The following is a 13,231-nucleotide window of genomic DNA, read 5'->3' on the forward strand; positions in this document are numbered from 1 at the left end:
AAAGCTCTTTTGAGCTTGAAGGCACTAACACATCACTGAGTTACTGCCCAGACAGTCAGTGTCAGCACATCAGCTGAGCTGAGATACCAAACTCTTCACGTGAGATGGAGGATTAAGTTGAGCTGAACTACTGCTGATCATAAGCTAGGCACACAATCAGCTAAGCCCTGGTAACTTTTCAGCTCAGATGACTGTGTAAGGCCTGGCCAAACACCATGCAGAGGCACAAAAAGACCTGTGGCAAGGGAAGAAAAAGGGAACACAAGAAAGGTTCCTTACTTTGGCCCACCGCACTCTACTGCTGACACCTTCACCACAGGCAGTGTCTGCGAAGCAACAGGCTCGATGGTGAGTGTGTTCTGCTCCACAGCTGCTCGCACCAGCTCCGACAGCTGCAGCAAGGAGAAATGACTGCAGGTATGGATGTGCAAYGGACCCTCCAGAGAGGGTACAACTTAGGTGTTGCCCAACTGTGCAAATTTTCTCCTCCTTTTCCAGCACTCACCTCCTGCTTAGTGAAGTCCAGACATGGTCCTACATCTTCTCGGTAAATTCTGTCCAAGAAGGAGCAGGATTTATCCAGAGTTGGAGACTCCTTCCAGGCCTGGAACTCAGCAAATAAAATGGAGTCGACCTGCAGCAAGTGTCCGAGAAGGGTGGGAAGAGAAAAGTTTGGTCAGARGGAGAGATACCATATCAGAAGGCATCTGTTAGTGTGCAGGTAAACCTAGCTTCTAAACACATCTGCTTCGGCACTGAGAAAGGCTCAGACATCACAGAAGTATCTGAGGGAACCTGGCTCACTCAAAAGGTCTTCTGTCTCCCACCCATCAGCAGTTCTGCACCAGACTGACACAGCTATGCAGGTTTCTGGCAGAATAAACCCACTAGACACCGGCATCTCTCATCTTCCTCCAGGCAGGCCAGAGCCTTTGCTGCAGGAAGGCTGCCAGGCTACTGCTATATGGACCAAGTCCCCACTCAGCCCACAACAAGAATGACAAGAGCAGCTGAATGGCAAAGCACAGTGGCAATGACACCCAGGACACAGGAGGCAGAACCCTTCTGTAAGCAAAGGATTGCTATGCAAAAAGGATGAGTTGAAAAAACAAAAGAAAACAAAAAAAACAACAAACAGCCATCAGCAAGACTACAGTTAGCGAGTCCAAGTAACAAGGTGTGCCAGCCCTTTAAAGATCACTCCAAGTCCAGAACTTGAGTGTTTGGGGAGTCTCAGAAGTAATGGGATCTCTGGGCAGTCACACAGGCTGGCAGAGGCAAGCCAAGTGCAGGAAGCCAGGTCTCTCAAAGGGAGCTCAAAGAGCAGGAATAGATCCAGATTCCAATGCCTACTCATTCCCTTTACAGATGGACTTGCAAGTATTACCACTCCTCAGCAGCAAGGGAACCAGGACAGAGCTTGTTCCCCTCTCCTGAGCCAGCAGGAAGGTTGCTCCCTCCATCCTGCATTCCTAGCTGGCTGGAGATTCTCGGGGACCTGACATTTCAGCTCCAGATGGCAGCATCAGCCCAACCACCAACCTGACTGACAGAGCATCTCCTTAAAAGGCCAGCAAATCCTGTTAAAGCTGCTGAAAGGAGAAAAAAAATAAAATAAAATAAAAAACCCGCTGAGCAATACAGAGAATGAGTGAACAAAGCTGAGAAAGGTCTGAGTTCTAGCACGCTCGCTCTGTGCTATGGAGACTGCTCACCTGGTGCCGGGAGACAGCTTCAGAGCCACAAGATGGAAAAACAATTTGAGAAACAAACAGAAACAAAACAAAAATGGAGGTTAGCATTAAAGGAAGCTAGAACTGAAAAGCTGGGAGTGAGAGAGGCACATGGGTCCCACCCTCCCCAATCCTGTTCTCAGTACCTTGCCCAGCCTCCAGAAAGGTTACCTGCCGCAAGGACGAGGAAGCATCTGCTCCCAAGGCCTGCCAGCCTGGTTCATAGGTGATGTGGATAGCCTTCCCAGGGATGATACAAAGGAGCAGAGAGAGGAGAGCGGGTACCCCAGACTTTGAGGGCAGAGGAAGAGATAGACAGTCAAGAAAAAGGTTTAGAGATAGGCAAGAAAGAGAGGTAAAAAAACACGAGACAAACGGAAGACAAAGAAACAGGCTGAAGCCCTCTCCTTCTGGGAGCTAAGCATGCTGCTCAAGACATCACAGGGCACCAAGCCACACCTTTGGACTTCAGCTTGTGGTGCCATAAAGGGAACAGAAGTTCTGCCATTTTTAGGCTCAGTTTAAGGTGCATTTTTTTCCATAAAGCACTGAGTACTTACTCTCCAAATGCCAGGTTCCCTTTTATCACCTCTCACACGGGCCGTTAAAGAATTTGAGAGACAGAAGTTAGTAAGTTTTAAAACAAAAAAAGACACTCATCCTTAATATATAAAATTATTAGTCACTTAGGGAACTGTAGCCCTGGCATTTTAAGCCCCAAGATATCTGCAGCAGGTGGAAATTGTCTATACATAGAAATATGATCTGTAGCATTGACAGGTCCAGACTTTTAAGAAGCAAGTGACTTACAAGAGCTAGCATTTCTTTGAACACCACGAACTTTGCTGAGAGCTGAGCTGAGCTTTTGCTCTGAGCTGAGAATAGCCAAATGAACTACCCAGTCAGCAAAAGTTATCCCCGCTTACTGTAGGCACAAGGTGACTTCTACAGGGTAGTCAGTGGTTCATCTAACTCAGGGGTCTCAAGTTCGGAGCTCCTCTGTCCTGGCTGAAGAAACCGTTAGCATTGGGAGAGGTCACAGGACCTAAAGATTAAGAACTTTTCTTCCTGGCCCCCAAAGCAGCTTCTAACTGATTATGTATTTGACTCCAACTTCCAGGATATCTGGACTCTTCTCCACTTGACCAGAGGAAACCAGTGCAACACGGCTTTACAGTTACTGAGCTGATTTTCCCCTTGGCTTTCTTTCTGACATAGCCTTTGTTCCTYGTTCTGTGAGCAGACTTAAAGGTCTTCACCTCTTGTTGCTACTGCTGTCTCAGGAGAGGTGCTATAGCCAACACCGCCTGAAGCGTTTCGTCCAAACTCTAGCAACAAGAGCACTACATAGAAGCTGACAAGGCACATTCATTGAATTCATTGCCAAATGCTGAGGTTACCAGCRTTGCCAGCAGAGTCTTGTTTGTCAAGGTGCTAATTTCACTAACTGCCTTACGCCTGTTGTCCCCAGCACATGCCAAGTGACCAGGTGCCTCCCTGTTTCCCGCATGCTGCCTCAAGACAGAGGCCACAGCTCCAGAAAAATCAGCAGGGACATGTTTCCACCACCACCACCTTCCACTGTGCTCTCATTCATTTTCATTCTTCCGACCAAATGCCACAAGCAGTCTTCTTTCTGGTCCCTGGCACAGCTGTGCACACATCTGGCTAGTCCCAGCTGGAAAGGTTCTTCCAGTAGGCAGGAGTGTTATGTACACCCAAGGTCCCAGCAGGTGGGGAACAAACAGAAAAAATCATAAAAATCATTGAAGGGAATTAAACAGGGTTTGGTTGAAAGATATTCTCAAATGCCTTGTATGCTTCTCTGTCCCGCTCCAATAACATGCAGTTGGTGAGGAAGATAAACACTAAGTATGTGTCCTGTAGGAAGAGGAAGAACTGTGACATGCCCAAGAACAAACAACAGGAGCCAGAGACCAGAAGTTCATGGAGGAGTCCTAAGCGTCCAGGCCTGGGCTCCAACCATTAAGCCATACTAGGCAGAGAGAAGGAACCAAAGCCAATCATGTCAGAGCAGACAGCAGTTTCAACTGTCAAGATRCAGCAGAAAACTGGCTTTCTACTCAGCAGCTCCTGACACACCCACTGTCAGCACTGCTAATTCCTGGATCTGCCATGCCCTTTGGGGATCCCTAAACTGCTTCCTCTAGCAGTTGTCCTGACGCAGCCTTGAGTGCCGTTCCCAGAAGGGGAAGTCTCCACAAATGGAAACCCTCCAGAGCCTGGCTCAGCACAATTCAGGGAACAAGGCATGCTACTACTCACACAACTTCTCCCAACAYTGAAACCACAGAGCTTTCCAGGAAGCCTCGCAGAGAACCCTGCCTTGGGAGGACAGTGACAGCAGCAGCTCCAAGGCTGATGGAGCAAATCGCCCTCACCAACCTCTTTGCACTCATGGCTGACTGGCTCTGGGGTCACGCTCTGGCTGGCAGCTGCGACCACCGCGCTGCTGGTGCTCTTGTTTCGGCCATGCCCTTTCCTGAAGACAGCTTTGGTGGGACTCTGAAGCTGTGGGTGCAGCTCCCGGTTTGGAGAGGAAGGTGTGGATGTGATCACCAGAGTCTTCAAAGCCGTCACCTCAGCCTGAAGCATGTCAATCTGAGGAGACAAGGCAAGAGTCCGCAGCACTTTCAGCACCTGCTGAGCCTGAAGCACCCCACCAAACAAAAGCCACAGGGAACCCTGCTGGGGACTTAGGGCTACAGACCCAGTCATGAAGACTTCTCCCCATTCTCCCAAACACCCACCATCACCTAGAATCTTAMCTAGAGGAACAACAACATTTGGAAATCCTTTCCTCACCTCAACAGTCTGAGCACCTTCTGCCCCAGGCTTTTTTTAGACCCAACAACCCAGAAGCAATTTCTCTTTGTCCTCAAGAAGGAACCAGTTCAGCAGCCCCGTGATGCGGCTTAGTCAAGAAATTCCCAATCCCCCGCTCCCTACTCTCTCCATCCACAGAGCTGTGGCAATTAAACAGCAGCAGGTCACTTCTCCATGGATCCTCTGGCATCCATTCCTCAAAGGGCAGCTGGATCAGCAGAGGACTATAAGGAAGCCTTCCCTTCCCCCCCCCCCCCGTCATTGTCTGCTGGAGAGGGAGCAGAGCCAACACAGCATCTGAGGGAGGTAGAGCAGCAGACGCTTTCCTCTCCTCCAGCCAACAAACAGCACCATGGCAAGGCTGGGCAGGGATAGCACCAACCTAGCACAGAGATCAAGTCACAGAGAGCGCAGTTCTCACCTTCCCCCGTGCCTCCCTCAGCTGTTTCTCTGACGCCGCCTGTTTAGTGTTTGCTTCTCTCACCATCTTGTGCGCTTCCTGGACCAGAGAGAGTTTTAGTCTGCCTGCTGCAGCCCCAACTCGCAGAGTTCACCGGGCAGGCCACAGCTCTGCCATATCATGTGCTCTGTGCGAGTAGGCAGGGAGACAGATGTCACTGCCACATCCAAAGGTTTTACACTGTCAGCTGCAAGGAGTCTTCCCCCAGAGCTCCCCAGAACAAGGCTCTCGACATCAGGGCCCAGAGTGCATCCCCCTTCTAGGAGTTTAGCTGGCTGAGTCCAAGGTCATCTCCTTTGCTGATAAGAGCTGTTGTGAAGAAAGTTAGAAGCAAGAGCTTGTCCCTCCTCCCCCCACCCCGGGAACTGCTTTAAAGCTGAGRCCTTGCTGCTGGCCCCCACCTGTGCTACGTCACAGCCATGCAGCAGCTATGTCCGCACCCAGCCTCATTCCTCCACAATTCTGACACAGATCCGCTGGCTGGGCTTCCTGGCTTGACCTCGGACCTGCCTTGTCACTACGGACTTGCTGGGTGATCACTGGACTKCATCTGACCATGATCACTGYCTCTGGCCCCAATCCTGACCTGGACTTGCCGCTCTGCATCCTGGCTCCTCATTGGCACTGCTCCTGCCTGCCTTGTTCTACTGTGCTCCCAGCTCACCTTCCCTTGCAGAGCAGCAGGTCCTCGCTGCTCCCTGGCAGCACAGACGTGGCCGTGACATAGTGGAAGCAGTAACTCAGGCAAGGGCCAAACAGTAGAGACTCAGCTTAAAAGTAGCTCCCACGGGGAAGGGGGATCAGCTCTGGCCGAGGCCTCCCCACAGCAGCGTCTGGGATCACTCTGCCTACAGTGACCAAAGGAAGTGGGGCAGCCCTCAGCAGCACTATCGCTAAGTTGGCCCTGAGCCCAGGCAGCCAAATCTCCAGGAGGGGGGATGCTCTCAGGGCCCTTACATGCAATACCAGCCTGTGCCTCAAAGATGCAGCTGGGCTCTTGCCTTCTTCACTGCCCAGTCAGATCTAGAGATTAGAGCTGGTGGGAAATGGGATTTTGCCAGCATAGTGTTTGGCCAGAATCACATTTTATACGTACACACACACATATTTTTTTATATTATTTATATATATATATATATATATATATATATATTAAAAAAACTACAAGCCCTCTGAACACTCACTGGAGCCCAGTATGCTGAGGACACTCCAGTTGCTCCTGCCCCAAGCAAGGGCTGACATGAGCCAGGGCCATGAGTCACTCATCTTTACTACATAGCAGCTTCTGTCCAGACCCTGCTACAGAGCAGCCACRGGACAGGGAGCCATGCTCGCCTCCGGCTATGGGCACCCCCACATCTGGTTTTGCTTGAGTTTGCAACCATGAACCCACACCTGCTTGTTGCGCTCTTTACGTCACACTACAGGTGCCAGGATGGGAGGGGAACACATGCAAACCCTCCCCAAGGAGCAGGTAAGAGCCCCCATGAGGATCTGCCTGCAGCACTGCCCAGCTCTGCTTCTCCAAGTGGGAAAGAAGAGGGGGAAGGAGGAAACTGTGGGAGCAGATAAGTATGGCTGGAAGTTCAGAAAAAGCCTACCTCAAAAGCGATGGAAGTGAACTTAGATTAAGAAATTATGGGAAGAGAGAGGGTGGTACCTCAAACAGACTAGCTGTTAACTCCTCTAGTTCCTGTTCCAGCTGTTCTCTGACTTTCGACAGTCTCTCACATTCCTTGTCCTTCAGCTTCAGCTCCTGTCAAGTGGATGGACAAGGATGCGTGAGCACGCTGCAGGTCCCAGCTGTGCTGATGTCTGCCTGCCCCACCATCTGTCAATCACACCCTTCCTCCCCATCACAGCATGGGTCCCAGCCCCAAGACTCCTGTCACTAAGCTCTGTACCACATTCATTGTCACCAAAGGCATCTCTCCATGAGTTGTGTAGGCTTTTGAGGTTGGAATTGCTCATTTGCCATTAGCAAAAAGGCTGCACAGTCAGCACTGCCTGCCTCAAGCTGCTTTCTGCATCTTGGACACCCCCGTAGCAGGTTTCCAGGACTACTTCGGACGTTGGCACAGAGGCTTTGGGCCAACCTAGCAACTGATGTCCTGCTCCAAAGCACTTTATCTCCTCTTCCACCTGCTCCAGACTGTAGCATACTCACATTTAGCACCTTCCCTCCCTCACCTCTAAGAAAACCCCACTTCCCAAGTCTGCACCTCCATCCTTGGGTGTTCTCACAAACCCTGGGCTTTACCTTCTGCGCTTTGTGCAGCTCKTCCTTCAGGAACTCGGATCCCTTTTCACGGATCTCCACTGAGGAGCTGCGCAGACGGGAGACATTGAGCTGCTCAGTGGACTGGCTCTCATCCCCACCTGGGTCCTGGCACTCAGGCTCTGGCTCCTCCTTGCTGCCTTTGGACAGCATTAGCGGCTTCCAGTGTCCCACAGCTGGTTGCTTCTGGCTGTCTTCCTCAAAACAGGCCTGGCTGTGGGGTACCAGCACAGTGAAACTTTACATGGGGGCTGTCTACTGGGGGGGTGATCAGCACACCTRCCAGGCTGATAAACAGCCTTGGAGGCAACATCAGGACAGGCTTGACTGGCTTTTCCCAAAATTTGAGAAGGCTGAGCAGCATTGCACCAAAAAGRGCACTCAGCAGCAAGCTCTGCTTGCTGGGGGAGCTGCGATGGGTCCCAACCAAAGGCACTGAAAAGGCTGTGGGCCAGTGTGCTGCAGGAATCTGACTACAGCACCTGAATGAGGGGCCAGAAAAGCATCAGGCCTCCTCCAAAACTAGGACTAGTAGCTGTTTCACAGCTGTCCTCTAACACTCCCAACACACCCTCCTCCAGGCTCCCAAAAGCACTAAAGTGAGGCCAGGAGGAAGACGGTGTATGCACAGGACACGATAGGCTTAGGGGACCTGCTTTGTGCTCAGCAGCAGTGCCTGGTCCTTTCCCCCTTGGCTGGGCTTGCTTTCCCTCAGCAGAGGCCCTTCTAGGAAGGGAAAATCCTAAACGAGTCAATTCCTCCCATCCAGTTCTTCAAACAAGGACTGAAAGAATCACCAGGGGAGCCTGTTAGAAAGCAAATTCCCAGGGAGATTAGGGTTCACATAGAGGTGGAGGAGCAACATTTTTTCCCCCCTCCCTTATCTCTGCATCATGCAGTCCCCAGTCAGGCAGCCAACCAAGAAGCCAACGCAGGTCTGAAGGAAGATCAAAAGCTTCCTTACTCTCAGCAAAAGCAACTTCTACACCCAGTCTCAATCCAGTCAAACCCTGCAAGGGTTAGCGAGACATCTGATGAGCTTAGGGCTGAAATTCACATGCAGAGGCAAGGAGCCCAAGTGACAGGCAGCGCTGGATACTTACCATCACCTTGGTCCCTACCCCAGACAGGCAAAGGGCAGTGCTGCAGCCCTGCTCTGGACTAGGAGTGCTGGAATCTGATACAAGTCCACCCACCCTCCCCTCACCTTCGCTGAGAAACTGAGGAAATTCTATCATACATTTGTGCCTCAGTTCCCCTATTCTGCACGTGGACTCCAGGCAAATTTTGAAAGTTAGCACGGACATACAGAGTATGAGACTGAGCCATTTCTCTTGTGCCTCTTCCTAACAAAGCCTAGTAAATGCAGTGAACAGCACTGCATGCAGGCGCTGTCTCCCTGTTGAAGCACTTCACACTTTTGGTATGGACTGCTTACAGACCAGCAACAGAGAGGAAATGACTGTTTAAGATGAAGACTACTTCTGTCCTAGGATCTTCAAGAATCACACTGAATATAGTTTAGGACACCCAGCCTGAATCCCTTTTAAGAAGGGTTGGTTTTTCAACAGTGAGTACTTCCTCGCAGTCAGTTAATTCTGGACACACACAGCTTACTAGTCAAAGCAAAGCATCTAGCAACTCTTGGTTTTATCCCTCTCAACTGGTGTGTCCCAGATACTTTAACTCAGGACAAAGCTGGAGAACTCAAGCCTGCTGCTYCAGGAATCCCTCAATTTCAGAAGTACTACTCAGACACCCAAACTTTGGCATCATAAGTCAGCACACCTGCAGGACAGAGCACAGAGCAATGGGAGAGAAAAATAGACAGCAGCTGGCCTGTTTAGGACTCCAGTAAATACCCAAGGGCTTAAGTTCAGGGACACTGCTTCCTCAACTGAAGAGGAGAAGCAAGAAAAGACAGTATAGCTCACACATTCCCTAGCAACACCCAAGCTCTAACCCTCTTCACTGCAAACCCAGCCTTCCTTCCCCCCCACCAGTCCTGCTTCAGAAGGGAAAGCTCTATTTTTAATTAAGTATTTAGCCAGTTTCCCACTAAAGTCCTCCACACAGCTGTCTAAGACAGTATTTCCATTGAGCTGAGACGAGCCCCTATTTCTTAGTTTCAGTGGCTGGCAAGTACAGACATATTAGAGAGAGTAAACCAGAAAAACACCCAGGACACTGCTCCCCAGTGCTCAGGATGACTTTGTCAGAAGGCTATCACAGACCCTGGAAGAGGCTGAYGAATTTAGCAGGCTCTGCAGCTGATGAGGTCTGACAAGAGGGAAATGTAGGCTTGAATATCCCCATGATGGGGCACTGCAATCACAGCGTTGCCTGGGAGTGTGAGCATCAYGCCTTTTTCACTCATTGAACTGTCCTCATGTGGTCACTAGCCATTTGAAGTCAGAGGGAGTGCAATCAAGTCTTGCATACGTGGAAGCTTTCTATCACGTCCAGCCACTCAGCAGCATGCACACACTGCAATTCAGATAAACCTGCTGCCATCTCTCTCTGTCACAAGCATTGGCTGAGCGCTGGTGCTGTCCTCTTCCACACACAGCACCAATCCCTCTTCCACYGCGCTCCTTCTGGCCGCTGCTTCTTGCCTACTGCCTTCTCCTGCACAGAAGCTGTCACCCAYCAAGCCTCCTTCTACCCTGTAAGGTTCACCTTCTGTTCCTTCCTTTTTCCAGCCTCTTCTTTACCCTCTCTCCTGATCATGCCCTATCATCTGCACACCAGCCAAGCCTCACTCTTCCCCCTTGCTCTGGCCCCAGCTCCCCACACCGTACAACAGAGCGCAGACAGACTAGGGTTATCTTCTCAGCCATGCCCAGCTCAAGACAGCCTTGACCCTTTCTTCTGACCCAAATGCAAAAAAAAGCAGTCAAACCAGGAAGGCTGTCTACTGACAGGCCTTCTTCTCCTAGGCTACATCACCCGGCAATAGCATGTGCTACTGCCTTTTCTACGTGAATTGCCCTGGAGATTATCCTCCCTCTCCTCAAAGCTGTACGTGAGCAAAAGCTGTCTACAATCAYCTTTCAAAAAGGGAAGGAAGCAGCAGCCAGAAAACTGCCACCAGCTAATTTAGCTTAGGTACAAAAGAAAAACATGCGAAAAGTCACAAAAAGAAAACTCTTTGAACCCTACAAGCACGGAACCATCCATGGTGGCCATGCCATGCAAACTGAATGGCATTTTTATTTCAGCACTAGGAGACTGGGACATGCAGGTGGTATCAAAGATTTTGCCAACATCTTCATTAAGCATGGACGAGCGAAAGCACCAGAAGGATGGTCACACAGCAGTGCTGGAAGGTAAGAAAGAATAGAGAAGGAACTGGAGTCCTGTTGACTCCACCCTGTTCTACTGAACATCCACTGGAAAGTTCTAGAAGGGGAGGTTCATCCTGGTGATAATGCTAAATTTGGAAGTGTGGAAAATAGTATTAAAAGGGTACCTGAGGGAAAAGGAAAAGGCAAGGAAATAAAATTACTTTCAGCCAAAGGATAAAGAACAGCCAGTGCCTCCAAGCAAAGATAATTCACATCGAGCTATTCAGCAGGCTGGAACTGCTTGATAAAAAGCAACGCACACAAACAGAGGGATGTGTCTGAATGAGTGAGCCACGACCAASAAGAACTCCCGGCTTGGACAGACATCTGCTGTTTGAGGCCAGTCAGAGAGAAAGAGAAATAGCACTACATGGTGTTCAGACTGCAGAGCCTGCTCCATCCAGCTGGGCTGCTCTGTTGGCACATTGGTTAATCAGAGGAAAGGCAGAACTGCATAGAAGAAATAAAATGATTTAGAACACTCAAGATTAGCTAATGTGTATCACTTACCTAAACAGTGACATCACTAATGGGATAAGGAGGTCTCCAAAGGCTCCAAACACTAAGGAAGGGGAGGGATTAAGCAGCAGAATGACCCAAAGGAAAGGAATGAAATCARTCACAGAAAGGTGGAGACTGAATGAGACCAATCCATCCTTGCCACAGAGATCAGGGGAGGTCCTCTGCAATGGGTTTGCCATGRAGTGGGGGAAGTGTTCCAGAGAGGTCTGTTTGACAGTTAAACCTTCTCCCAGATGATGTAGTGGAAGCACTCTCTGCTGTGGTCTTTTGAGATTAAACTAAGTTACAGAGAACACATCTCTCCAGATACTTCTGCATTAGGTGGGAAAGAGAYGCTATGGGGCCGGGCCAGTCTTAGAATCTCCAGTTTCTGTGATCAGAAAGCAAAGAGCAGAGGATGGAGGAAAAGCTAAATTCAAACATGATCAGCTGGTAAAAAGTAACAAAAAAAGCAAGGACAAAGAGCAAGGGAAAAGGCAGAGCTACACAAATCAAAAGGAGCATTTCACAGTCCRCTAAGCTACCGAGACAACCAATCTACCCCTTATATATTACAGGAAGAAAAAACATTGTTTCTTTATGGCTCTCAAATTCTCAGGTGAAAGTTGTCTGTCCTGGGAGGCAAGTACTCTAGCATACTTCCACATGCTATGGAAGAAAACTGGAGGACACAGAAGAATGGAACTGTCCCACCCACACTGCCTCCGTAATGCCAAGGGACCTAAAAACCTCTCCTGAAAAAACACTCTATCTTCCGTGACAGAACGCTGCAATTCTCCACYCTGTGCAAACAGAGTCCCCCAGGACGCCACCGCTTTGCTGACTCCAGCCCAACAGAGCCCCTGTCTCCACTGTCCTGCTGGGRCTTTGAAGTACACCCCCACTGAGACCAAAGGACAACATATGCTAGCACCTTCTTTCTATTGCTCATCTGACTGGAGGCTACATTCCTCAGAAAATCCTCAGTATCATATTCTAAAGGTCCCCCCCACACAAGAAATGCAAACTTAAAAAAAAAAAACAAAAAAAACACCCACTACTTTCTAAAGTTGGATTTTGTAGAAAAGGCAAAAAAATGTGCAGGATCCGCACTTTTTCCAGCGGGCCCCACATGTTTCCTCTAATGCTGATCTGACAGGAMTGTTTCCTGTATGAACAGCCTGTGGGTCTTTCCAGGTTAAACTCTGCTGCTCAAGCTTATGCAGAGAAGCTGGCTTTTTTGTCCCAATCGCTCGTCACAACCAGAGCGAAAGCCCGACAGTCAAAAGAACACGGTAACCCCCGACTGTAGCGCGTGCCTGAGATGAGAGCACAGATGATATACTGCACTGCCACTACCTGACATGCTTCCTCAGAYAGCATTTACTCACCTGCCCCACCAGACAGTCAGTAACAAACTTCTCAAAAACGTTTACCTTGGCACAACGCATGCTAGCGTGCCACTAGAGCGTACATCTGCCTCAACGGACAGCAATCAGCCACGGCTTATAGCTGAGGATCGCCGCGGAGCAGCTAGTGCYGCTGCACTCCGTCTCCTTACTTGGATTTCATGTCACACAGTGTGCGCGCACACACGGACATCGCACATCTGGACGGTCTTTAGAGGAGACCGAGCCTCGAGGCTGTCAGGCGCAAGGGATGCAAGGCGTTAATGCAAAACAAGCGAACCCAACGGCAAAACTCAAGCCGGCTCCCGCGGCTCGGCGAAACGCCTCTGCCCCAGGACGCRGGCTCGGTCCCGGCACCCCTCTGATCCCCGGACCGGCCGGCCGCCCGTCAGGGCCGCCGGCTCCCCCTTCCTCTCAGGCCACAAAACCGCCGCTGCCCTGCGCACAGCGCCTGCGGGGCGGCCGCCCGGCCCCGGTGCCCGCAGCCCGCCCGGCCCCGCCGTCCTTCCCCCGCCCGGCGCTAACGGCTCCCGCCCGGAGCCTCCGGGCTCCCAGACCTACCCCCGCCGCATGCTGGGTCCCGCCGCCGCCGCCGGCACCGCACCGCAAGGCGCCGCTCCTCACGGCGGTGGCGGGGGAGGAGCGAGCGCCGTCCC

The 13,231-nt window shown here is 50.7% G+C and overlaps 1 protein-coding gene and 1 long non-coding RNA gene across 6 annotated transcripts in view; one reads left to right on the forward strand and one right to left on the reverse strand.

Moving 5' to 3' along the window:
* The window catches only part of RAB3IL1 (RAB3A interacting protein like 1), a 33,445-nt gene extending 20,221 nt beyond the window's left edge, over positions 1 to 13,224 (reverse strand). The window contains exons 1-7 of one of the 5 annotated variants that reach the window (XM_026091049.1): positions 11,176 to 11,204; positions 7,301 to 7,532; positions 6,701 to 6,796; positions 5,002 to 5,079; positions 4,140 to 4,355; positions 506 to 634; positions 280 to 392 (exon numbers count right to left, since the gene is read on the reverse strand). In XM_026091049.1, coding sequence (XP_025946834.1) covers positions 280 to 392; positions 506 to 634; positions 4,140 to 4,355; positions 5,002 to 5,079; positions 6,701 to 6,796; positions 7,301 to 7,532; positions 11,176 to 11,189 — 878 coding nt within the window. In that variant the 5' untranslated portion in view covers positions 11,190 to 11,204. Of the gene's footprint in view, positions 1 to 279; positions 393 to 505; positions 635 to 4,139; positions 4,356 to 5,001; positions 5,080 to 6,700; positions 6,797 to 7,300; positions 7,533 to 11,175; positions 12,500 to 12,602; positions 12,707 to 12,727; positions 12,805 to 13,136 lie in introns of those variants that run through there. The other 4 variants (XM_026091053.1, XM_026091052.1, XM_026091054.1 and 1 more) reach the window with 4 other exon arrangements.
* On the forward strand, positions 7,540 to 11,146 carry LOC112978024. The gene is made up of 3 exons (XR_003257727.1): positions 7,540 to 9,986; positions 10,540 to 10,647; positions 10,893 to 11,146. It is a non-coding gene; the product is annotated as an uncharacterized LOC112978024 (long non-coding RNA).
* Positions 13,225 to 13,231: the final 7 nt, after the last annotated feature.

The sequence above is a fragment of the Apteryx rowi genome, unplaced genomic scaffold (assembly GCF_003343035.1).
Source record: "Apteryx rowi isolate R43461 unplaced genomic scaffold, aptRow1 scaffold_897, whole genome shotgun sequence".
Classification (NCBI taxonomy): domain Eukaryota; kingdom Metazoa; phylum Chordata; class Aves; order Apterygiformes; family Apterygidae; genus Apteryx; species Apteryx rowi.